A 25,294-nucleotide genomic window follows, 5' to 3' on the forward strand; every position below is an offset into this window, starting at 1 on the left:
TGGCAACCCTAATTTTGGTTTGTGGTTTTATGTACAGTACTTCCCTAATAACAGCCAGCTAATGAACATTACTGAGGCTGAGATTATACAGCATGCGCGCACCAACCTCAAATTGGCTAATGCCTATGAGGCCGCTCTCTTTGTGCGCGCCCTGGCGTGACCGCGATTTGAAGAGACAAAGAAATTTGTCTTTTCACACGTTGCCGCGAGCTGGTTCACGTGAGCTTGTTCAGCCAATGAAAGCGAACCGGCTTCGGGACGCCCCCGGCGTCGCCGCCAGCACTATGAGCAGGGATTGCTTCTGCCCCAAGGTGAGAGCGCGCACTCTCGCAAGCAAGCGGAGTGTATGAGCTCTGCCTTACTACCTACTCATGAACTGCATGTTTGTGTTTTATACAGCTCAATAAAGTTGTTTAAAAAAAAAAAAAAATACAGGAAGTGATGTGTGTGCCCTGTTGGTCACCCAGCAGTGAGCAGTGTGGAGCTCTTCATCACATCCAGGAGCTGGGTGCTCCCACTCCCCCTGGGCAGAGCAGCTGGTGGTATGTGCAGCTATGGGGGATTAGCTAATGAGGTGACCAAAATAAGGGAGACCTGGAGGCAACGGGACATTTTGAGCCCCCTAAAATAAAGATCAGTAACCCCTTTTTCCCAGAGGGGCCAGGAACTCCTTGCAAAGATCACCAAGCAATGCGTTACTGTCTCTTCTGGCAGGAGAGGGGTTAATGGTTTGTGTTTTCAATACTGACTTCAAATGAAACTCGTAAAATATTTGATACATGTGTTTATTCATCAATTTAATGTAATGACACTAGGCATTCATGCTGGGGTTGACAGTGGCAGCAAAAGGATGGCAAGCCTTTTATTTTATTTTAATACTAATGTTTTATATTTAACATAATGAAATCCTAACTGTCTTCTTTGTAAACGTTATGCATTATTTGAGCGCAATGGCGGGACCGCATTTTGAAAAGACAAAAACAATTGTTTTTTCAAGCGTGGTTCGCGTGACGTCAGCGTTACGTGAGTGGTTCAGGCAATGAGCTTTGTGAGGCGAGAGGTGCCTGCAATGCGATGTGTGCGCAGACGCGCGCCAGCGCGGACTATATTTATGGCCTATTTGGTGCATTTTGCATTAAAACCGGGTTTGCATGCAATAGATAATTTCTATGAATTGCTGCTATGCATTTCATGCTAAGAAATACATGACGAGGATACTTGTCATGCTTCAATGACCCAAGCGCCCAGTTCTAAACGACCCAAATTGCAGCTTCGAGCAATAAAGCCCTAAGTCTAAGATCCCAATGGGGTTTAACACAATATTAAGTAAATTAGTTTTCCCCCTGTCATCTCTCATAACCAGTAGCCACGTTAAATGACACTTTGCTTAATCTGAGTTGCTCCTAGCCGACTCGCCACTTCTGGTACATATACAATCTCTTCCTGTTTTAGCTACAGCAGAACAGTACAGAGTTAGGCTAATGTTTGCTAATACCAGTACAATTATTAGATACAGTCCTGCCAATATACACTGTATACACAGTCATCTTTGTCCAGAGCAATTTGTATTGTATTGTATGTCTCTATTTGTATAGCGCCATTGATGTACATAGCGCTTCACAGTAGTAATACACATGGTAATCATATAAATAACAAATAATATAAATAACTGGTCATGGGAATAAGTGCTTCAGACATAAAAGTAACATTAAGCAAGAGGAGTCCCTGCTCCGAGGAGCTTACAATCTAATTGGTATGTAGGAGGAACGTACAGAGACAGGAGGGGGGAATTTTGGTAAGTGCCTCTGCAGGGGGCCAAGCTCTATGCATCATGTGTCTAGTAATACTGTATTTACAATTTATTATTTCGTTCCTAATGCAACAGGATGCTACAGATATTCTTTAAGAACATTATACATTTTGCGTTTAAAATAAGGTGTAATATGAACTGTGTAAGTTTTTTCCCCCCAACAGATGGAGCTGGCTATTTGTCCTTTTTCCCTGATAAGCCCTAGGCATACTGCAGTATTGTGATATTCTGAGGCTTGCCTGACTGTGTTCAGATATCCGGGAGAACGGAATTCTGCTACATATGTGTATGACTGACCGATGTAATATAGCTCTTTTGAATGCACTAATGGTTAGATCTCAATTTTCACTCTGGAATATCTATAGAGCCATTATAACTACTGTATCCCTCCTTACCTGGCTCTAAAGGGAGGTCACATCAGGCTGGCAGTGCTCAGTGTTTCAGGCCTTTACATGGTACTGGGTCGGTGCAGGGCGGGCGTGGATGAAAGTGAAGGAATAAGATGGGTGCCAGGAACTCTTATAAAACAATTTGGTGCTTTTATCGACAGCCGTCTAAAACACTCCCAGTGTATTGTCATACGTCATACCTTGACAACTTGTGGCAAATAATAATTCGTGAGACTTCATCCCCTGATAGTTTTGGGTCCTATCTAACGGAGGTGAGAGAGGATTTGGGGGGGGGGGGCGAGGTGGTGAGAGGATTGGGGGGGAGATGAAAGAGGGTGGGCGTCCTATCTAAGGGCAGTGCATGACTTGGTTGCACATTGAAAAGGATAGAGTGGGACCAGCTTGCAGGGAGGCTAGGATGCAATGAGAACCTGCTGGGCGGGCAGGTTCAATGTGAGCGCAGGCTGCAGTATAGGCAACCCTATGAGGACAGTGGCGGTCAGGCTTCAGTAGGGGCAACCCTTTTTGACATCAGGACGATTCGCATGTCTCTCTCACAAATGTAGGTACCCTGTGCCTTTAACAGGCGCTGGCTTAGATGGGGCACTTTACTAACTGGAAAACAATAAAGGATGAAAGGATACATCTTAAAATATGTTCCTGAGCACACAAGCCTATGTACAGGACTCACAGTGAGGACCCCAGTTAGAACTCTGAAGAACCTGCTTCTAGAACATAAGCAGTGGATATATATACCCTTACATTGACATCATACATTACTTGATGGGGGAGGGGATCAATCTGAGTGAGCCCTCACAGTTATCCCCCTAAGGCCAGTAACCATTCACATAAACTAGTAGTCCTCCAAGAGGGGGCAACACTACAATATAGACAGATTTTCTACAGAAGATACTTGGGATTGCTTTTACTGTAGATTGCGGTATGCCGTGTCATTCATTAGGTATTAATCTGGTACGGAAATTGTCACAGTTGATGGTTTATAGCAGGTGTGCGCAAACGTCCTGCGCTGCGCCCCCCCCCCCCCCTTGCCTGTTCTCCTACTCGGTCACGCCCCCCCCCCCCCCCCTTACCTCCAATGAAGCGTCAAATGACGCTGCGGGGTCATGGGACATCACGTGACCCGCGGCGTCATTTGACGTCACGTCTCCATGGTAACGGGCGTCATTTGACGTTACGTTGCCATGTAGACGCGTGGGGTGAAGCCGGTAAGTAAATGTACAGAGCCCCCCCAGTTTGCGCACAGCTGGTTTATAGTATAGAAAATAGAAGAAATTAAATGAAAAAAGTTTCAGCGTATAAATGACCAACTGACAGAAAAAAAGTAATGTCATTTTTCTTTTCTGTATATTATCCATGTTTCCTAAACTCTGGGAATGGACTAATTTTTTTGTTTTTAACAATCAGACACCTTATTTTCCTGTTGCCCACCCTTTATATTCTCCCTGCTCTATTCTTCCCCCCCCCTTTTTTTTTTTTTTGCTTTCTGTACCTTTTAAAGCATTGTTTTCCTCGTCTCCAGTTTTCTAGACGGCTAGAATATGGCTTCTTGTGAGGCTGGGAACGAATTGAACAAGTCACGTGACCATACCGAGAAGAAACAGCGCGAGGTCTGTGAATCGTCAGATACCGACACCTGCGACATTCCCTTTTATGTCTGCGAGTTTGTCGAACGAGAAATTGGAAATGATTTCAAGTCGCTAAAGAAACTTTCCAAGCTGATTGCGACCATTACAGAAGAAAAACAACATTTGGAAGAACAGGTATGTGCAGAAGGCATAGGATCAAAGTGTATTCATGCCAGTGACATGTCAAAGGGGCTACATTTGATTGACGGTTGCAATTTTTACCCTAATCTGATGACTTTATTTTTAAATATTTATAGCGCAGTGGTTGACAAATCACCAAAAAATCTACTCGCCACACAAAAAAATCTACTCGCCACCTAGTGCCAAACGTGTGCTGCTTGGGCCAATATTTACTCGCCCGGGGGTTAAATCCACTCGCCCGGGGCGAGCAAATGTATAGGTTTGTCGAACACTGTTTATAGGTATGTAAGCATACTGAGCTGAGACTTGGGGTTGCTGCTTGATTTCCTCAGGCTGCTCCCTTTTGTCTGAAGTCACTGTGTGTTCAACAAGAATTAGCACAACCAATTGACATAACCATAGATGAAACATTATCAATTAACGAGTGTGCTAGGTGAGCTCTTCTACCTGTGAACGTGTGAAGACAGCAGAACCCCCTCTGTTTTCCATATCTAGCAAACTCATATAGGCCCTTATTTACCAAGCAGTGCTTTGCCAAAAGACACCTTCCGGCGCTGGACGACACCAAGTGAATTGACTGTGAGCTGTCGTCTAGCAGAAGACTGCCTAATAAATATAGGCCATAGTGAGGCTGCTGGTTTTTCTAATGTGACGAACTGAAACCTGGATACCTTTTTATTCCCAGGTTCTCACGGTTTCCACAGAAGCCCCTAAACGAATTCAGGCTGCTCTGAAGAACGCAGAGGATTCAAAGGCAACCTTTGGGAAACTTCTGGAGAAAGAAGGCACGGTGACGGAATCAATCAGCAAGCACCTTGAGGAAGCTGCACCATGGATGGAGGACCTGGGGGTGTTAATAGGCCAGGTGGAAGAAGTAGAGCGACATCTTTCTTACCTGAAATGGATCTCACAAATAGAAGAGTTTAGGTAAAATGGGCACTGCCTTCAATGCAATAACCAGCAAAGCTAAACTACTTCAACACTCTATAAAGTAATTGGTGTGGCATCGGAACATAATGTTTAACCATTACTGAAAATGGATTTCGACAAGAAAAGAAACTAGTTGAATCATTTCAGTCCTGAACAGGACGGCAATGATTTTGTTTTTTTTAAGACGTTTTAGGTAGCAATGAGAACTGGAACTGTATTGGCTAAACTTACTTAGGTAGACTCTTCAGTTTCCAGTAAATATGATTTAGTGCAAGCAAAGTTCAGTTTTGTCAATCTCTAAAGGAACAGTTCCTCTTGCTCAGTTATAATTTTTTGCCTTTTACATGGGGGGAACCAGGTGTCCCCCTGAGCCTAACACGACTTTCTTCAGCTCCTGGGACACCTTGGTTCCAGAGATACGTACCTGTGAAGTTACTAGGTTTAGATCTTCCTCAGGGGAAACAAAATGGCTGCCACAGGCAGGCCAACAGCCTTTAAAATCAAGGAAGTACTAATAAACATAACTTCACCAGCAAGTATTTCGGGAACCGGGTGGTCCCTGAAGCTGAAAAAAGTGGGGTTCAGCTCTGGGGTTCTCCCGGTATCAATATTGTAAAAAATAATGTAGGTTATTTAGGCTGGATTTTTCCTTTTTAAACTAATGTTGTTTGTGTTTGTTTTTTCCAGCGATACCATCCAACAACATCTCATGACTAATAATGTTCCAGAAGCCGCCAGCACCTTAGTATGTATGGCAGAAATGGCCATTAAGCTGCAGGAATCATCCTGCACTCACTTACTGACCTTTGTAAAGTCCACTATTCAATTTTGGCACAAGATTCTCAAGGACAAACTAACAAGGTATGGGACAAAACAGGGCCTTTTGGTATGTAACGGTATCGGTGCATACGTCATTTATACAGTGTATATATATGTTTATCTCTTGCCGCAGTGACTTTGAGGAGGTGTTAAATCAGCTGCACTGGCCTTTCATTGGCCCTCCTCAGTCCCAGGTGTCTGTGCTCTCACCGTCGGGCAGTGTAACGGAGGTCTACACTAACCTGGAGATGCTCTTCTCTCAACTGCTCAAACTTCAGACTTCGTATCCTTGTGACAATAAGGAAATAGCAGCCGCCTACTCGGCTGTTGTATAATGAAGTGCAGTTGGAAGCCTCCTCAAGGGTCAGTCCCAGATCCCACCACATTGAGAGTGTACAAAGCGATATGTTTCATGGGAAACTGGGTAAATGAGGTCTTCAAAAAAAATCAGGCGAGTAACACGATATATTTGTCCTGGTTGTGTTTGTGACTGGAGATGGGCGGGTGTAGGTTTTATCTCATCTCTCTCTGCCACCCCTGTCTTTCTAGTAGGCCGGGGGATTTGCAGATGGTGTACATAAGTTTGATTATCTTATAAATGAGGTAGAGCAAATTTAAATTGACCTCGGCGACCCAGTCAGAGCCCCTGGTGCAAGTTTAAACAGGGAAAATGACCTGATGTTTTGAAAAAGACTTACAGGTGCACCGGCGAGTATTCTAACACTTGCCTTGGGAAATCTGGGGCTATCACCAACAAGACCCAGGTACATGCTGGGTACATGCTGGGTACATGCTGGGTACATGCTGCAAACATTTCAGTGATATTTCTGCAGAGACTAATGGCCCATCGGATTAGCACAGCAGGGGTCCCTAGCAGTCCCATTCAGTTTGAATGGGACTGCCAGGGACCCCCGCTGTTAATCCGATGGGCCATTAGTCTGTCTGCAGAAATGTCACTGAAATGTTGCAGCATGTACCCAGCATGTACCCAGCATGTACCTGGGTCTTGTTGGTGATAGCCACAGATTTGTTTTAGAATACTCGTCGGCGCTACAGTATAATACCTGCTTGATTTGGCGCTAATATTGGGGTCGGTTTCTTAGGCCTGGGTGTTGTGGAGAGTGTTCTCCTCACCTGGACTTGGAATGGGGGGGGATTCTCAGGGGGGGGGGGGGGTTCCCACTTTCTGTCTTGCGTGTAGTTTCTCTCCGCAAAATCACACAATGTGTCTGGGGCATAGTGTTTCTCCATGGATATTAAATATGGCAGCCGCTGTGGGCAGGGCCTCTGAGAAGGTCCTACAAAGATTTCTAACTTTGGAGTTAGCTGAAGACCACTGAAAAAAAGAGACGAATTAATCCTAGTTCACAAAATATATGTATTACCAACATCTCATAGGCCTATTGGGTAAAGCACAAAATGGTGACGCGCTGAATTTGGGAAAGCATATTTTTATTTTTACCGTTAGATTTTGTTTTCAGCGCTTTTACACTTCTGAAGCAGGTATTTCCATGTAATATGCTCTGGTGGTGTGGCTGATTTAAGGGTGGGAAACGTACGGATATATAGATTGCGTATGTGTAACATTGAATGAAGGGTTTCTACAAGTTCAGAATCACTTGACTTTGTTCGATTTTTTTATTTTGTGGGTTTTTTTCATGCATTCGGACTGCGATTTCTGTCGTTTGTGAGAATATAACAGTAAAGCAGGAGCGTTGTACGTTGTAACAAATTATTATCAGAAATGGTTAAAAAAAAAAAATGGAAAATGAGCTAGAAAGCTTGACGTTTTGAATCGAACAATTAGTATATTGAAGCCTGGAACCCAATGCAAGTAACTATTCTCTCGTGCGGTGTATGAGCGAGCTACATTTGCTATACATTGATTATATGATTTATATACTTTTCCTCATCCACTTTTCTTCATGTCATGATGTCAGTCCCAACCCATCAGGCCATTTCTATGATCCCCTCCTGTCCCGTCCAGTGATTGGGGTTTTACAAGTACCTGTTACACACTCAGTATATATACACGAACAAGTCTACATTAGTATTTTGTTTAACATGTCACAGCACGGTGCAATAACTCCTGATTCAACCTGCAGTGCCATAAATACATCCGATGTAAACAATGAACAGCCATTGTATTTTCCTCTGCCATGGCGGCCATGTTTGATTTGCTTGGCATGAAACAGAACGTAACTTTCACTCAATTGGCGCGACTTGAAAGTTCATGATTCATTAAGGTCAGTTGCCGGGTTTTGCAATTGATCATTGACTTGAATGTCAGTTCGCAGGAATATTACCCAACAACGGACTCTAGTCAATCTCCTCCTTAATTAGTTAGACAAGAGCTCCACTGATTTTACTTACTATATCATGGAAGGTTTATTCACTCATTAGCTGCTAATATCCCACTTGGTGTTGGAACAGGAGCTATTCAATTACAAGAAACTCTAAAAGCACAGAATCTTTCTGCTAATTTCTCTTTAATATTTATTTACATTGAAATCCCTAGTAACTGACCCTAAAACAACCCTCTGTAAAGAATCTGGCCCGCCTCCCACCTCCTGCCTCCCGCCTCCTGTCTGGTCCCGCCTCCCACCTCCTGCCTCCCGCCTCCTGGCTGGGCCCGCCTCCCACCTCCTGCCTCCCGCCTCCTGGCTGGGCCCACCTCCTGCCTCCCGCCTCCTGGCTGGGCCCGCCTCCTGGCTGGGCCCGCCTCCTGCTGGGCCCGCCTCCTGGCTGGGCCCGCCTCCTGCCTGGCCCGCCTCCTGCCTGGCCCGCCTCCTGGCTGGGCCCGCCTCCTGCCTGGCCCGCCTCCTGGCTGGGCCCGCCTCCCGCCTCCTGGCTGGGCCCGCCTCCCGCCTCCTGGCTGGGCCCGCCTCCCGCCTCCTGGCTGGGCCCGCCTCCCGCCTCCAGGCTGGGTCCGCCTCCTGGCTGGGCCCGCCTCCCGCCTCCTGGCTGGGCCTGCCTCCCGCCTCCTGGCTGGTCCCGCCTCCTGGCTGGTCCCGCCTCCTGGCTGGGCCCGCCTCCTGGCTGGGCCCGCCTCCCACCTCCTGGCTGGCCCGCCTCCTGGCTGGGCCCGCCTCCAACCTCCTGGCTGGGCCCGCCTCCCACCTCCTGGCTGGCCCGCCTCCTGGCTGGGCCCGCCTCCCACCTCCTGGCTGGGCCCGCCTCCCACCTCCTGGCTGGCCCGCCTCCTGGCTGGGCCCGCCTCCCGCCTCCTGGCTGGGCTCACCTTCCGCCTCCTGGCTGGGCCCACCTCCTGGCTGGGCCCGCCTCCCGCCTCCTGGCTGGGCCCGCCTCCTGGCTGGGCCCGCCTCCCGCCTCCTGGCTGGGCCTGCCTCCCGCCTCCTGGCTGGTCCCGCCTCCTGGCTGGGTCCGCCTCCTGGCTGGGCCCGTCTCCTGGCTGGGCCCGCCTCCCGCCTCCTGGCTGGGCCCGCCTCCCGCCTCCTGGCTGGGCCCGCCTCCCGCCTCCTGGCTGGGTCCGCCTCCTGGCTGGGTCCGCCTCCTGGCTGGGTCCGCCTCCTGGCTGGGCCCGCCTCCTGGCTGGGCCCACCTCCTGGCTGGGCCCGCCTCCCGCCTCCTGGCTGGGCCCGCCTCCCGCCTCCTGGCTGGGCCCGCCTCCTGGCTGGGCCCGCCTCCCGCCTCCTGGCTGGCACCGCCTCCCGCCTCCTGGCTGGGCCCGCCTCCTGGCTGGGCCCGCCTCCCGCCTCCTGGCTGGGCCCGCCTCCCGCCTCCTGGCTGGGCCCACCTCCTGCCTCCTGGCTGGGCCCGCCTCCTGGCTGGGCCCGCCTCCCGCCTCCTGGCTGGGCCCGCCTCCTGGCTGGGCCCGCCTCCCGCCTCCTGGCAGGGCCCGCCTCCCGCCTCCTGGCTGGGCCCGCCTCCTGGCTGGGCCCGCCTCCCGCCTCCTGGCTGGGCCCGCCTCCTGGCTGGGCCCGCCTCCCGCCTCCTGGCTGGGCCCGCCTCCCGCCTCCTGGCTGGGCCCGCCTCCCGCCTCCTGGCTGGGCCCGCCTCTGCAGGGTACTCCCCACCTTAACAGCCCTAGGGCCCAGATCAGCACTTTGCCCCATACAAGCCGCCAGTGGCTCGATCAATAAAGATAAGGGAAGGGGTCAAAATAGATGTTTTTTTCCCTATTAAAACTCACGTTGAATGTTCAGATGCAACACAGAAAAAGAGCAGCCGGAAGAAATCAAACCTCTCCAAGTCTCCACTCATTACGTTTACAATCTAACTGACATTTTTTTAAGCTACTACACATGTCGCTGCCGTATAGCGCACTTCTGTTCTTTGAAGTTTTTTGTGAGTTGACATAGCTTGGCAACTGCAAAGTGGCGGTTGCAGTTATATTTATTTTAATATGAGCCGAAGATAAACCAAGTTTTCCTTTTCAGTCGCATACAAATAGAAAATACAATCTGAGAGAGCCACCGTATCAGAATGTGAAAAGCGTGTTTCATTGAAACCTGCAGCAAATCCAACCTGTCATTGTTATATTCGTACAGGGGCAGACATGTTTGGGAAGTATGGCCTTTTCTAACCGGGCCGATTGTAAATAAGCAAAAGTGGTCTTTTCCTTAAAATCTATTTCTAGCGATCAGTTAATCACTAAACCTAAGCAGATGCCAGAGAAATATTCCCTGCCGGCATCTCCCCCTGTTATTCTTCCCGTGCAGATCATGCTGTCTCCTCTGCAGAAGAGGTTCCGGTATCATTTTACAGGCAACCGACAAACAAATGCTTTGAGCAAGGTGAGTACCGTTTGTTGCTTTAAGCAGACTTGCTGGTCCGCTATGGATGTGCATGTACTGTACTCCGCAAGGTGCAGAAGAGAAGCCTTGTCAGAAATCTCTAGCCCAAGAGGTCATACAATGAAGTTTATTTCTAGACCAATAGGTCATGCTGTAAGGGGGAATTCTAGAGCAGGCGTTCTGGCGACACAATGTGAACACGGTTTCGTGTCTCAGCCAGATCTGCAAACCTGCCGCTCCTCATCATCTCTTAGCATAAAATGCTTCCATTGCAGCCAGGGATTCTGGGTGATGCCGCCAGAGACAAGGTAAGGGACATACAGAGGCATCGCGTGCTCCCCCGGCATTCATTTAAATCTTGAGGGGAAGAGCGCGGTGCCTCTAAGTACACCTCAGTTTGCGCACCCCTGCTCTAAAGGGATGAACTACAATATGTGGTTAATAAAGGGATGCCCTATAATATGGGGTTAATAAAGGGATGCGCTTTAATATGGGGTTAATAAAGGGATGCGCTACAATATGGGGTTAATAAAGGGATGCGCTACAATATGGGGTTAATAAAGGGATGCGCTACAATATGGGGTTAATAAAGCGATGCGATACAATATGGGGTTAATAAAGGGATGCGCTATAATATGGGGTTAATAAAGGGATGCGCTATAATATGGGGTTAATAAAGCGATGCGCTACAATATGGGGTTAATAAAGGGATGCGCTATAATATGGGGTTAATAAAGGGATGCGCTATAATATGGGGTTAATAAAGGGATGCGCTATAATATGGGGTTAATAAAGGGATGCGCTACAATATGGGGTTAATAAAGGGATGCGCTATAATATGGGGTTAATAAAGGGATGCACTATAATATGTATGTATGTCTTTATTTCTATAGCGCCATTAGTGTACATAGCGCTGCACAGTAGTAATACACGTGACAATCATATAAATAACAAATAATACAAATAACAGGTCATGGGAATAAGTGCTTCAGACATAAAAGTAACATTTTGGAAGAGGAGTCCCTGCTCCGAAGAGCTTACAATCTAATTGGTAGGTGGGAAGAACGTACAGTGACAGTAGGAGGGAATTCTGGTAAGTGCGTCTCAAGGGGGCCAAGCTTTGGATCGTGTGTCTAGTATTATCCACGGAGCTCCTCATATGCTTCTTTAAGCAAGTGTGTCTTAATGTGGGTCTTAAAGGTGGGTAGAGAGGGTGCTAGTTGGGTATTGAGGGGAAGGGCATTCCAGAGGTGTAGGGTTAATAAAGGGATGTGAAAAGAAAAAATCAAAGCGCTAATGTGTTAACCCTATATATAAGAATATATTATAAGTGTATATTCTGCTGACCAAGTGAAAATGGGGACTCTCACTTCCCCAAAATGAATTTTTCAATGGGAAAAGACATACACTAAGGCGCATGAATATATTACTAATGAGGTTGTATAGCTAATGGTGGCCAAGTTTCCCACAGACACAACAATATTACACTCACGGACGTTGTGTGGGCTATCTACTGGAGGGAAAAAAGTGTGTCTGGGAGAGCTGGAGTGTACGACTGCTGTGAAACATTGTGTGCCAGAAGAGGTAACCAAGCAGACACAGAGGGGTAAGAATCCCATACAGGTGCAGTCAACAGATCTCAAGCCCACGTGGGTGGTGAGAAATACCAGCACGAACGTGGAACTGCTCCGTGAGTAAAACTGTTATAGTGTTACCGGCACCAGCACTTCAAAGTCAGCATATGTTTATTGTAAAACAAACTCTTCACAGAGAAATACTATCTGCGAGAAATCATAAACAGCCCAGTAGAAAAAAAACTGCCCCCACACACAGACCAAGAGGAATCCGGCTTTACAAACAGGCAGCACATTCGAGCCTTTGAAAAAAGGTATAGATTACAGCAGAGACTGCGACTATTCTAACACATACCAGGGGCAATCGCCAAAAAGACCCAGGTACATGCTGGATACATGCCTTAAACTTGCCTTAAGCTAGCCCCAGCATTTCTGCATTGATTAATGGCCCATCAGATTAACAGCGGGGGTCCCTGGCAGTCCTTTTAAAACAACAGCCACTGCGTATACTATCTAGTATAAAAACAGACTGTATCAGCTATACAATTTAACCATACCATCGAGAGGAAATGAGACTCAAACTTTCTGAAGGTGATACATTGTCTCCATATCAAGGAACTTTGAACTTTCTATCTATTATCCTCTTTCGGTTATAGTGTTGTATTTGACCAATATTTTTACTGGGATATACTGATATCTGCTATTTGCAGAGTGCGCACACACAATAAGGGTTGATTAAGCCTAATCAAATCTAGGGGTCTTTATGCTTAGATAGATCCTTTAAATAGGATCTTTGTTTTTTGATTACATATTTTATGATTTTATGATTTTATGATTTTGTGTTTTAAATAAATGCCATTTTTTATTGTAATATTGTTGTCTGTGGGAAACTTGGCCACCATTAGCTATACAATCTCATCAGTAATATACTCATGCGCCTTAGTGTATATCTTTTCCCTTAATAAAGGGATGCATTATAATATGTGGTTAATAAAGGGATGCATTATAATATGTGGTTAATAAAGGGATGCATTATAATATGTCGTTAATAAAGGGATGCACTACAATAGGGGGTGATAAAGGGATGCGCTACAAAACGTGGTTAATAAAGGGAAACACTATATTAGGGGGTTAAGTTCTAAAGACTAACTGGTCCTTTCCTGCTATCCGTTTGTATATTCTGTTTAATAAAACATGACAATTTATTTTTAATTCTAGCCGGAGTGGTACCTCACCCAGGTACTCATGTGGATCGGAAACCACACAAAGTTTTTACATGAGAGGATTCAGACCATTCTAAATAAAGCGGGTTCCTCTGTGAATGCCACGGTAAGTAGCAGAAACGTATCCCGTATCAACCTTTAAGAGTTCAAATGAAACATTAGCTCTCAGTGCTGTTAGATAGTAGCAGACAGGCTCCAGTATTAAAACCCAATTCATGTACATATAATGCAATGCGTACTTACTCAAAGATCATACAATCTAATCCTGGTGACTCAAGCACAGGAACATTCAGTTACCAGGGCCACAAGTCTGTGATATTGTTTTTCAAGGCAGATTATCATAATTGAGCGGTGTCTTTGCCATTATGTAACTCACCCTTCTATTTGAATTGGTGTGCATGCTTCTGTAAATACGACTGCACAGAGTTCTGCACAATGTCTCTCTTCCCCAGCTGGAGTTCACTCGCGGCCTGGTGATGCTGGTGTTGGAGAAGTTGTCTGTGGATATCCCTTGTCTGCTATATGACGACGTTCTTTTCTGTCACCTTGTGGATGAAGTGCTTCTGTTTCAGAGAGAACTCCACAGTGCCCATGGGTATCTCGGTGGCCTCCCGAACTGCATGCACATTCTCTCCGAGGAAACCTCTTTCCAACGCTGGCTAACGGTGGAAAGGAAATGTAAGAAAGCAAAGCTTGATAACAATAGATTCCTTACCGTGTATGCAATACTTGACATACAACTTTCCAGGCAAGAACGTATTTCTGAAGAGCTTGCAGTCTAATTGTTGATGTCTGACATTCAATGAGAATGAGATTTGCCCAAGGTCCCAAAGAGTCGACACTGGAATTTGAACCAAATTCTCTTGATTGTCACTATTGTTAGAAGGGTTTACTTCAAGCATCTTTCTAGTTTTAACATCCAATAAACCACCTGCTGATTCCATCACAGCATAGTATACAACAGGAATAAGGTTCTAGTAGCCATATTTACAAATTAAATAAGGATAAATTGGGGGAATTCTTGATGGAGAAGGATTTAGGAGTGCTTGAAGACAGCGGGCTTAGCAATAGTGCCCAAAGTCATGCAGTAGCTGCAAAGGCAAACAAGATCGTATCTTGCATCAAACGGGCAATGGATGGAAGGGAAGTAAACATAATTATGCCCCTTTATAAAGCCCACAAGTAAGACCACACCTTGAATATGGAGTACAATTTTGGGTGCCAATCCTTAGAAAATACATTATGGAACTAGAGAGAGTGCAGAGAAGAGCCACCAAATGAATAAAGAGGATGGACAATCTAACTTACGAGGAGAGGCTAGCTAAATTAGATATATTTACATTAGAAAAGAGTCGTCCAAGAGGGGATATGATAACTATATACAAATATATTCGGGGACAGTAGAGGGAGCTTTCAAAAGAACTATTCATCCCAATGGCAGTACTGTACAAAGGACTCGGGTCATCCCTTTAGGTTGGAGGAAAGGAGATCTCACCAGCAACAAAGAAAGGGGTTCTTTATAGTAAGGGCAGTTAAAATGTGGAATTTATTACCCATGGAGACTGTGATGGCAGATGCTATGGATTTGTTCAACAAAGGTTGGACACCTTTTTAGAAGAGAAAGGTATACAGGGATATACCAAATAAGTATACATGGGAAGGATGTTGATCCAGGGAGTAATCCAATTGCCAATTCTTAGAGTCAGAAAGGAATTTATTATTCCCCTTATGAGATATAATTGGATGATATGACACTGGGGTTTTTTGTTTGCCTTCCTCTGGTTCAATAAGTAAGTATAGATATAGGACAAAGTATCTTTTGTCTAAATTTAGCATAGGTTGAACTTGATGGACGTACGTCTGTTTTCAACCTCATCTACTATGTAACTATACTATGTAACTATACTATGTAACTATATGGGTCCATTCGAAGTGTAGATTTGTTGGACCATCATGAGTTCTTCATTGATGACATTTACAGAACTTTTGAAACCATGAAGAGACCTGTAAGATTTGAAAAGATCTGTATACTACAATTTTGTCTATGAAGGTTCATTCAAAGGTCTTACCAACGACAACCAATCTAACCGGGATAAAACATTCCAGGAAGGACTGCCTCTCCGCTGGGAGGTGTTGTCACCGTGTGTAAGGTGTCGGTCTTCAATACATAATCTTGTATACTCCATTCCAGCATGAAACGTTTACCCTCTGCGCATGCATATGCAACTCTCTCTTTATCCGGCGGCGTGTGTATCTGCTAGGATGTGTTTGAAAACTATCCTAATGTATATCTTGCCAGTATAATGTCTTTAAAATAAAAAACAGTGTTATTTTCCCAGCTTTATTAGCAACGTGCCTGTGTTTCCCATTTTTACATAGTTACATAGTAGAGGAGGTTGAAAAAAAGACTTCCGTCCATCAAGTTCAACCTATGCTAGATTTAGACAACAGATATTTTATCATATATCTATACTTATTGATCCAGAGGAAGGCAAACAAAAAAAACCCAGAGTCATATCATCCAATGATATCTCATAAGGGGAAAAATAAATTCCTTCCTGACTCCAAGAATTGGCAATCGGATTAATCCCTGGATCAACATCCTTCCCATGTATACTTATTTGGTGTATCCTTGTATACCTTTCCTATCTAAAAAGATGTCCAACCTTTTTTTTGAACAAATCTATTGTATCTGCCATCAAAGTCTCCATGGGTAATGAATTCCATTCCTTTTTTGTCCTCAAAGTTGCTTCCCATTCTCTTCTATCTCCATCATCCAAGTGAAATCTGTGACCTGCTGCCCTTGTCACTCGTAGCACATGTTCGAACCACTGTGTTTAGTGTTCTTTTGCTGTACATAGCACCAGGTCGTATAAGCTGCATTCCAATTCTGAAACGCATTTTCCTAATTGATTTGAATTCTTAGTGGCTCTACAAAGGATGGACTCCATGCTGTCTGCAGAGGCTGCCTGGACCTCGCAGTATAAAGATATCTCTGATGTGGATGAAATGAAGGTTCCAGATTGTGCCGAGACCTTTATTACTCTCCTCCTTGTCATCACAGGTAACACGCCAGCAGAGCATTAAAGCAGCCGTCCAAGCTGCCGTTTTTTTCCCCCCTCCATATAACATGCACATTGATACATTCCACACAATCATAAGTAATTAGCTAAGTTGCTGATCCGTTAAGATTCGGCTCGGGGCTCGAGGCTGCAGCCAAGAGCTCCATTTGCACCACTTTGAAGGAGAATGCATATAAGGTATTGAGGTGGTACCTCACCCCACTAAAATGATCAAGGTTTGTGCCAGGGTACTCCCCGCTGTGCCCAAAACAGTGCGGAGAATCGTCTGACCTGTTACACATGCTGTCCTCGGATAGCGCCGATCTGGGAAGAAATTAGAAATTGGATTCAGAGGATTTTTGATCTCACAATTTCCCCGGACCCGTGGTTGTTCCTATTGAACAGGCCACTGCCAGGTCTCGCCAAAGCTGGCAATAAATTAATTGCACATTTTGCAACAGCGACGAGGTGCGAGATCGCAGCATTGTGGAAACAACCCGAGATCCCAAACATCCCCAAGATTCGGAACAGATCGGGGTACGTATGCCAGATAGAAAAATTAACGAGTTTAGTTAATGACACTGGCACCAATTTCCTAAAAGTCTGAACGCCTTGGTTGGCGCAGACAGATATCCCAGGGGTTGAGGTAGCCACAGTTTGGCATTGATAAGGATAGACGCATTCTCACTCAAAGGGTTGGACTATTACGCAAAAGATCTACAGAAACGGACGTACAAGGGACCCAGACCATGAGACCATGCACACAAATCATGTCCAGTAGCTAGGTGTTTTCCTGGAGAGGTCTGAACACCAAAGCGGATACTATACTGAGGGGAGCTCGTGCCTGTGGGGCCTTCCCCCTCCCCTCCCTCTCTCCACCCCCCTCCCTCCCCATCCCTATTTTAATTAAAAAAAACAAAACATGTAGGATATTTGTCTGCAGCTTTAATTTGATGAGCCTCAAAGAATACAGCGCTAAAGTTAAAGTATCGTCGTTTTGGGAACCTAATTGGATGGAGGCACGTTGGGTCTTCCTCGTAAAACTGCGACACTCTGAAACCGCAGTGATGTTAAAGAGACCGAGGAAACCACAGGTCATGCTTTGCCGGGGGCAGTCTGGTTAAGATTTTCATTTCTCTTAAGCGTTATGTGGCTGGTGTTTCTCGACCAGGGTTTCTTGTCACCTAAGGGTGCCTCCGACTAACCGAAAGGGTTCCACATGGGAATATAAAGTGTGAGCTGATGTCCGTGTATATATTTTGCATTAGATGTATGTATCTATGCATGTATGTCTTTATATAGCATAGAAGATACAATGCTGAACACCATTAGGAAAACAACATATACTTGCAGTTACCGGTGCTCCTGGTCCACGGGGGACCTGTCTAAAAAAAAACTCCAAGAACTATATAAAAATAGATGTTCCAGGGTTTATCAAATTTATCAAAAGAAAAATGTATTCAATCATTAAACACAACGTTTCAACCAACTGTTACATAAAAGTAACATTTGGGAAAAAAGAGTCCCTGCCCCGAAGAGTTTACAATCTAATTAGTTGTTAGGAAGAACATGCAGACACAGTGGGAGGGCGTTCTGATAAGTGCGTCTACAAGGGGCCAGGGTTAATGTATGAGGTGTAAAACTGTCACTCATAGAGCTACTCATATGCTTCCTTAAGCAGGTATGTTTTGAGTTGGGTTTTAAAGGTGGATAGAGAGGGTGCTTGTCGGATATTGAGAGGAAGGGTATTCCAGAGGTGCGGGGCAGTCGGCGAGAGGTTTAAGGCGGGATATATAGTAACTTGGAAATTACAATTACGAAGATTGCCATTTTTGTAACAGTCGGGGTCTTGTTCTATATCCGCAAAATTTGCCGATTGGGCCGTTTTAGGCCAAATGTCCCCATTGAAATAACTGGAGGATTTGGCCCAAATATGGCCTGCTTGGCTGCTTCGGCAGATATGGCCTGAAGTGTAACATTGGGTTTCCGGGATTTAACTGTTCGTGAGCAGATGTGGGGCTCCCGCTTTTAGATCACATAAATAATAAAGGGTCCAGTGTCTCTAGTAAGCACCCGGCCCCATCTTTAATATACAGATATCCAACTCTGATCTGCTCAGGAGCATGCAGTACACGTGTGTGTGTGTGTGTGTGTCAGTCAATTAACCCTGTTAACCTTTACAGTGCCCTTATAACGTACATGGTACGGTATAGGCACTTATTTTCTAGGGGTAATCGGGCTGACCGCTTCGATGGACTGGCCAGCCCGATATAAACAAAAGTGGAGCCCCTACACTTCCGTTTCCGGCATCCGGGCGCCAGTCGTATCGTTATTGCTCCTGGAACAATATCAGACCCCCGGCACTACTGGTTAATTGAACCACTAAGGCTAAATTCCTGGCTACCTCAGGATATGTGGATTTGTTGTAGTTCTAAGTGGCTGGTGACTCTCCGCTGCCACAATCCCTTTATTTGTTTTCCGTGTTGTCCGATAGACAGATACAAGAATCTCCCCACCGCAGCTAGAAAGCTGCAGTTCCTGGAGCTACAGAAGGACTTAGTTGATGACTTCAGGATTCGGTTAACACAAGTGATGAAGGAAGAGAGCAGAGCTCTGCTGGGCTCCAGATACTGCGCTATCCTCAATGCCGTCAACTACATTGCAACTGTCCTAGGAGACTGGGCTGACAATGTTGTAAGTAGATGCATTAGACTGATGGCTTTGGCAATATGTCGTGTATACAGTAATGGTACGTGGGAAAAGGTAATGGTTACAATGTGCTTGGGGACAGGACGGATGTTGGGGTTTTAGAGCTTTTTCTTTGATAGTGAAAGCTGAGTTTCTGTTAAAACACTGTTGGCCCTTTCCATTTCACTTGTCCCTCCCATTATCTATAACAACTTCCAGCACCTAACCTTGCAGGCTACTCCGCAAAGGTGTCCGCACAGAGAGACACCGAATGTGACGGCAGGTGACAACCACTTGGCCCACCTTGTCTGCCAATTGTCTTCTGTATTGTCAAACTTCAGGTCCTTTTTGATCCATGGCTATCTTTCATATTTAGGATAGCCATATGTCTATCCAATGCATTTTTTTAAATTTCCTTAATGTATTGGGCCGTACCACCTCTGGGAGGCTTCTCTATGAATGGACTACCTTTTCTGTGCAGTACTTCCTCACATTTCCCGCACCTGCCACCCTCCAGCCTCAGAGTATGAGCTCACATTCTAGCACGCCCCTTTCTTTCAAACACGCTTCCTCTCTGTGCACAATCTCTAATTGGTACATGTCGCTCTGGAGATTATGATCTCCAGAAAGAACATGGTGAGGTCTTGCGAATGATTTATATAGCGGCATCACTACCTTTCCTATTCTGCTGCTAATATCTCTCCCTATGCAACCTCTCCTCCTGCTGGCTTTCCCCATTGCTCTATTAAATTGCTTGCCTAATTAGAAGTCGGCTGAAGTAATGACTCAGTTCTCTTTCCCCTACAGTTGTTCACATTATGGTGCCATTAATCCTGTAATGCTGCCTTTGGGATTTTTGTGACCCAAGCGCATGGTTTTTGCATTAAATTCTAGTTTCCACAATTTCAACGATTCCTCTAATCCAGGGGAGTGCAAGCTTTTCCTGCTGCGCCCCCCGTCTGGCCTGTGCCGAAGCTGCGCCCCCCCTCCGACCTTCCAGTCGTGTCAAATGACGCTCCAGGGTCACGTGACGTCAGGTCACGTGACCCACTGCGCCATTTGACCCCGGAGACATCACATCATATGACCCCCCGCAGCGTCATTTGACACTGTGTTGCCATGGAGACGCGTCTGAATCTCGGTAAGATATTTTTTGGTTGCAAAGGCCACACGCGATCCCCCGGCATTAAATTAAATGCCTGGGGGAAGAGCGCGGGACCCCTGCAACAGCCAGCGCCCCCCCAGAAAAATCTCCCACCCCCCCCAGTTTGTGCACCGCTGCTCTATTCTAGCTAAATCAGCAATCATGTTGTTTAATTCACCTTTGTAAACTTTGATGCAGATCTTTGTGTCATCTACAAAAAGGCATACTTCCCTTCCAGGCCATTTGTAATGTCACTAACAAATATATGAAAGACCCGCGGTCCCAATACAGATCCCTCTGAGAGTTCTCCATTCACCACAACTCTGTCGCCTATCCGTCAACCAATGTGTTATTCATTCTACCACCTCACGAATCCAGTCCCAAGCACTGTAACGTGTTTATTTGTTTTCTGTGTGTCCGTGTCAAAGGCCTTGCTGAAGTCCTAGACGTGCTTCATCGACTGCTCCACCCTGATCTACTGCCTTAGTCACCCAGTCAAATAAATCAATCAGATTTTGTTTCAGATGATCTCCCCCCAGTAAACCCACGTAGGTCATTGGACTTTAGATATTCTACTATTATTTATTTGGGCATTTATTTTTTATTATCGTTTTGACTATCGACCTGTAGTTACCTGCCCCTTCCCTACTTCGACATATGTGATGTGGGGCTACACTTGCTCTTCTCCGGTCATCTGGAACAAGAACTGTTTAATAGCGATTGGTTAAATAGATCTATTAACGGTGTTGCCAGCATGTTACATAGTTACATAGTAGATGAGGTTGAAAAAAGACATATGTCCATCAAGATCAACTTATGCTAAATTTAGACAACAGATACTTATCCTATATTTGTATTTACAGTATTTTGATCCAGAGAAAGGCAAACAAAAAACCCCAGAGAAACATCATCCAATGCTCTCTCATAAGGGGAAAATGTCATTCCTTCCTGACTACAAATATTGGCAATCGGATTAATCTCTGGATCACCATCCTTCCCATGTATACTTATTTGGTATATCCCTGTATACCTTTCCTTTCTAAAAAGATGTCCAACCTTTTTTTGAACATATCTATTGTATCTGCCATCACAGTCTCCATGGGTAATGATTTCCAAATTTGAATTGCCCTTACTGTAAATAACCATTTCATTTGTTGCTGGTGAAATCTCCTTTCCTCCAACCTAAAGGGATGGCCCGAGTCCTTTGTACTGCCCGTGGGATGAATAGTTCTTTTGAAAGCTCCTTGTACTGTCCCCGAATATATTTGTGTATAGTTATCATATCCCCTCTTAGATGCCACTTTTCTAATGTAAACAAATCTAATTTCACGAGCCTCTCCTCATGTCAAATTTTTCATCCCCTTTTTCAATTTGGTGGTTCTTCTCTGCACTTTTTCTATTTTCATAATGAATTTTTTATGGAGTGGTACTTTACTCCATATTCAAGGTGTGGTCTTACTAATGCAATATAGAGGGCCATAATTATGTTTAAATTGGGCACTATTGCTAAGCCTGATATCTACAAGCCCTCCTAAATCCTTCTCCATCAAGGATTCACCTAATGTTTCCCATTTTATTTGTAAGTCGCCTGTTCTTGTTTCCCAAGTGCATAATAATAATAGCATGTTCTTGTATAGCGCTTGTTTCCCAAGTGCATAATAATAATAGCATGTTCTTGTATAGCGCTTGTTTCCCAAGTGCATAATAATAATAGCATGTTCTTGTATAGCGCTGCTAGTTGTACGTAGCACTTTACAGAGACATTTTGCAGGCACAGGTCCCTGCCCCGTGGAGCTTACAATCTATGTTTTTGGTGCCTGAGGCACAGGGAGATAAAGTGACTTGCCCAAGGTCACAAGGAGCCGACACCGGGAATTGAACCAGGCCCCCCCAGCAGCAACCTAAGTGTCAGTCAGTGTCTTTACTCACTGAGCCGCTCCTTCTCCTTACTTTTATCTGTATTAAACCTCATCTGCCATTTACCTGCCCACGTTTCCAGTCTATCCAAGTTCTTTTGGAGAGAAATTACATCCTGCTCTGAATTGACTACATTACACAATTTAGTGTCATGAGGAAGGATGGAGACTTTGCTCTCTCTGCCATCCTCAAGGTCATTAATAAATAAGTTCAGAAGCAGGGGTCCCAGTACCGATCCCTGAGGTACTCCCATTCAACTTTAGCCCAACATGAAGAGGTTCCATTTATGACAGCCCTCTGTTGTCTATCCTTCAATCAATTTTCAATCCAGGTGCTGTACACATATTTTTACCAAGTCCAATTTCCTTTATTTTGTACACTAACCTCGTGTGTGGCACCGTAGTGTACGACATGTCCCTAAGCTAATTTAGTATGCTTAGAAAACATACAACCAAGGATATTAAAGGAGCTGCAGCGGGTGTCTGTGTGTTTTGATGTGAAGTGTTGTGTTTGCTAACAGGATACATTTCTACAGTCAACTCGGAAATGCATTTTGCCGGAACAGAAACCCCATTGATTGATTGTCTGCCTGTCTGCAGTTTTTCTTACAGCTCCAGCAGGCTGCGCTAGAGGTCTGCACAGACACCAGCTCTAGCAGTAAGCTGCAGCTGGGGAAGCTGGCCTCAATGGAAATCTCTGTTTTTGACGACATGATCAACCTCCTGGAACGCCTGAAGAACGATATGCTGTCCCGTCAGGTAGAGAATGTCTTCAGAGAGGTCCGAGAGGCTGCAAAGATGTACAAGAAAGAAAGGTAAATGCTGACGGCCTGGGTGCAGGGGGGAGCAAAATAAGGTTGTGGGCACGAGAAACCTTGCTCCAGTTTTAAAGCAACGCCAAACATTGCCGTTTCAGCGGTAGGTTATTGGAAGGAACTCTCTCTCCCCCCCCTCCCCCCCACCCCCGGGAGCTGGTACGAGTTTAATTCCTATAAATTTAGTTTAGTTCCCCCTGAGCATGTCCTGCTCTTTTTATTTTTTCTTACTGTTAAAAATAATTAATCTCTAGTGTCTGAGGTTACCATGGCAATCCGTAGTGTCTGAGGTTGCCATGGTAACCTCTAGACGGCTCTGGGGAAAGCTCCATTTTAACCTCCCAGACACTTTATTTTAAATACTTGTATCTCCCGAACGGAGGATTGGATTTAAACAATAAACACTGCATTTGAAAGGTCAAAAAGAGATCTCTTCAAATAAGTAAATATATGCAAAAAAAAAAAAAAAGTTCTTTATGTTTCTATATTTGACTCTGGTGCATTGTTGGTGGTTTCAGGTGGCTGTCTCTGCCGTCACAGTCAGAACAAGCCGTGATGTCTCTGTCTAGCACAGCCTGTCCGATGCTGCTAGCGCTAAGAGACCGCCTCTTGCAACTGGAGCAGCAGCTCTGCCATACTCTGTTTAAAATAGTCTGGCAGATGCTGGCAGAAAAGCTGGATATGTTCATTTATCAAGACGTAAGTAGGGATAATCTTTTATGCTGTATTTTTTTTTGCTTCTAGCAATTTGACACCTATTGAGTTTTTTGCTTTTCCCAGATCATCCTGGCAAATCATTTCAATGAAGGAGGAGCAGCACAGCTGCAGTTTGATATGACCCGAAATCTCTTCCCTTTATTTTCACACTACTGCAAAAGGCCAGAAAATTATTTCAAGCAGTAAGTGCTTCTGGAAACTCGGCAAACACACGACGTTCATCACACAAACTGGCAATGTAATTGCCTGAATTTCCCATCTCCCTTTTCCAACATTTTTTTTGTTTGTTTGTTTGTTTGTTTGAAAAAAAAATGAATCCGGTTTTCTTTTCCGTGGGGACTTGGTAATTCTGTATCTTATCAGCATATACAGTCCCCAGCACTGACGGCCTGGCTAACGATTGCATTATAATTCTTTCACAAGGAGAAGGGGTGGGAAAGGGTGGGAGGTGGCATTTTGTTTGGGGAAGTAGAGGCTCCATCAAAAAAAAAACATTAGATAAAGTTTATTATAAATATAGTAAATAAAAATATCATGTGTGGTGCATTTGCATGTCTCAAATGGGTCTGCATCTCTGCCTTTCCCCTTTATCGCTTAATATACATCGCTTCCACTGCAGCCAGGGATTCTGGGTAATGACACTCTTTAATGGATGAGAAGTAGTGACACACTGTGAGCAGGGTTACTAGCTATGCATTTCTTTAACCCAGGCTGTGCTGGAAAAGTTGTGTAATGCAGCAGGCATAAGCTTATACAGGTCCATGCTAAAATGGATAAGAAACAAAGGGTGACACACTGCTCATTTGCATGTCATTACCCAGAATCCCTGGCTGCAGTGGAAGCACTATTGGCTAATAGATAATGGGGAAAGACAGGGTTACAGACCTGTCCGAGACATGCAAACATACCGCAAGTGGTTTTTGTATTTTGCTGTACAGTATACTGTTTTTTTTAATGTCGGAGTAAAAATACTTAGGGGCCTATGCAGAGAGCAGCGAATTTTCGAAATTCGCCATTTTTTGGAGATAATCGCGCAGAAAACAGCAGAAAATGGAGATTTCCGAAAAACGCGCCAATTTTTCTTTTCTATTTGTAAAACTCGCCTCGCGGCTGGCGAGAACCGCAATCTCGCCAGTTTAAAAAATATCCGTATGCAGAGAGGCGCGAACGGCATCTAGCGGCTGTTCGCGCCAATAAAATGGCGCGATTGTCTCCGTTTTGCCTCGCCAAAAAAAACTGCCGCTCGCGGCCATTGCAAAGGGAAAAAAAAAGGCGCGAATTTGTTTTAACACATTTCTGAAGCGCGCATCTCGCCAATTTAAACTCGCCACACGCATCCATGTTAAACATAGCAGAATTCGCACTTTTCTGCATATGGAGATTAAAACTCTCCAAAAAAGCTACTTTTTAATAAATTCGCCAATTTTAAAATTCGCTGCTCTCTGCATAGGCCCCTTAGTCTGATTCTTTTCAAAATATCAGTCACTTAGAATAAATCTATCTGTCAAGTATCCAAAATGGGTTTTAACATATAATATAACCGTATTCTCTTATCATATATACATACTATTATTAAAATATATATTTTATAGTTTATATGTTCTACTAATAGAAATAATTACACTTTTATAGAAATGTTATCCGTCTGGTGGAGAGATGCCGA

The 25,294-nt window shown here is 44.9% G+C and overlaps 1 protein-coding gene across 2 annotated transcripts in view; it reads left to right on the forward strand.

Annotated features, from left to right (window-relative positions):
• The first annotated feature begins 440 nt into the window (after nt 1–440).
• The window catches only part of RINT1 (RAD50 interactor 1), a 29,078-nt gene continuing 4,224 nt past the window's right edge, over nt 441–25,294 (forward strand). The window contains exons 1-13 of one of the 2 annotated variants that reach the window (XM_075599679.1): nt 441–542; nt 3,740–3,980; nt 4,672–4,913; nt 5,604–5,777; nt 5,869–6,018; nt 10,336–10,492; nt 13,285–13,395; nt 13,742–13,967; nt 16,216–16,353; nt 18,846–19,045; nt 22,700–22,914; nt 23,433–23,613; nt 23,695–23,813. In XM_075599679.1, the coding sequence (XP_075455794.1) occupies nt 3,759–3,980; nt 4,672–4,913; nt 5,604–5,777; nt 5,869–6,018; nt 10,336–10,492; nt 13,285–13,395; nt 13,742–13,967; nt 16,216–16,353; nt 18,846–19,045; nt 22,700–22,914; nt 23,433–23,613; nt 23,695–23,813 (2,135 nt within the window). In that variant the 5' untranslated portion in view covers nt 441–542; nt 3,740–3,758. Of the gene's footprint in view, nt 575–3,739; nt 3,981–4,671; nt 4,914–5,603; nt 5,778–5,868; nt 6,019–10,335; nt 10,493–13,284; nt 13,396–13,741; nt 13,968–16,215; nt 16,354–18,845; nt 19,046–22,699; nt 22,915–23,432; nt 23,614–23,694; nt 23,814–25,294 lie in introns of both variants that reach the window. The other variant, XM_075599680.1, reaches the window with a different exon arrangement.

Source organism: Ascaphus truei, chromosome 5 (assembly GCF_040206685.1).
Source record: "Ascaphus truei isolate aAscTru1 chromosome 5, aAscTru1.hap1, whole genome shotgun sequence".
NCBI classification, from domain to species: domain Eukaryota; kingdom Metazoa; phylum Chordata; class Amphibia; order Anura; family Ascaphidae; genus Ascaphus; species Ascaphus truei.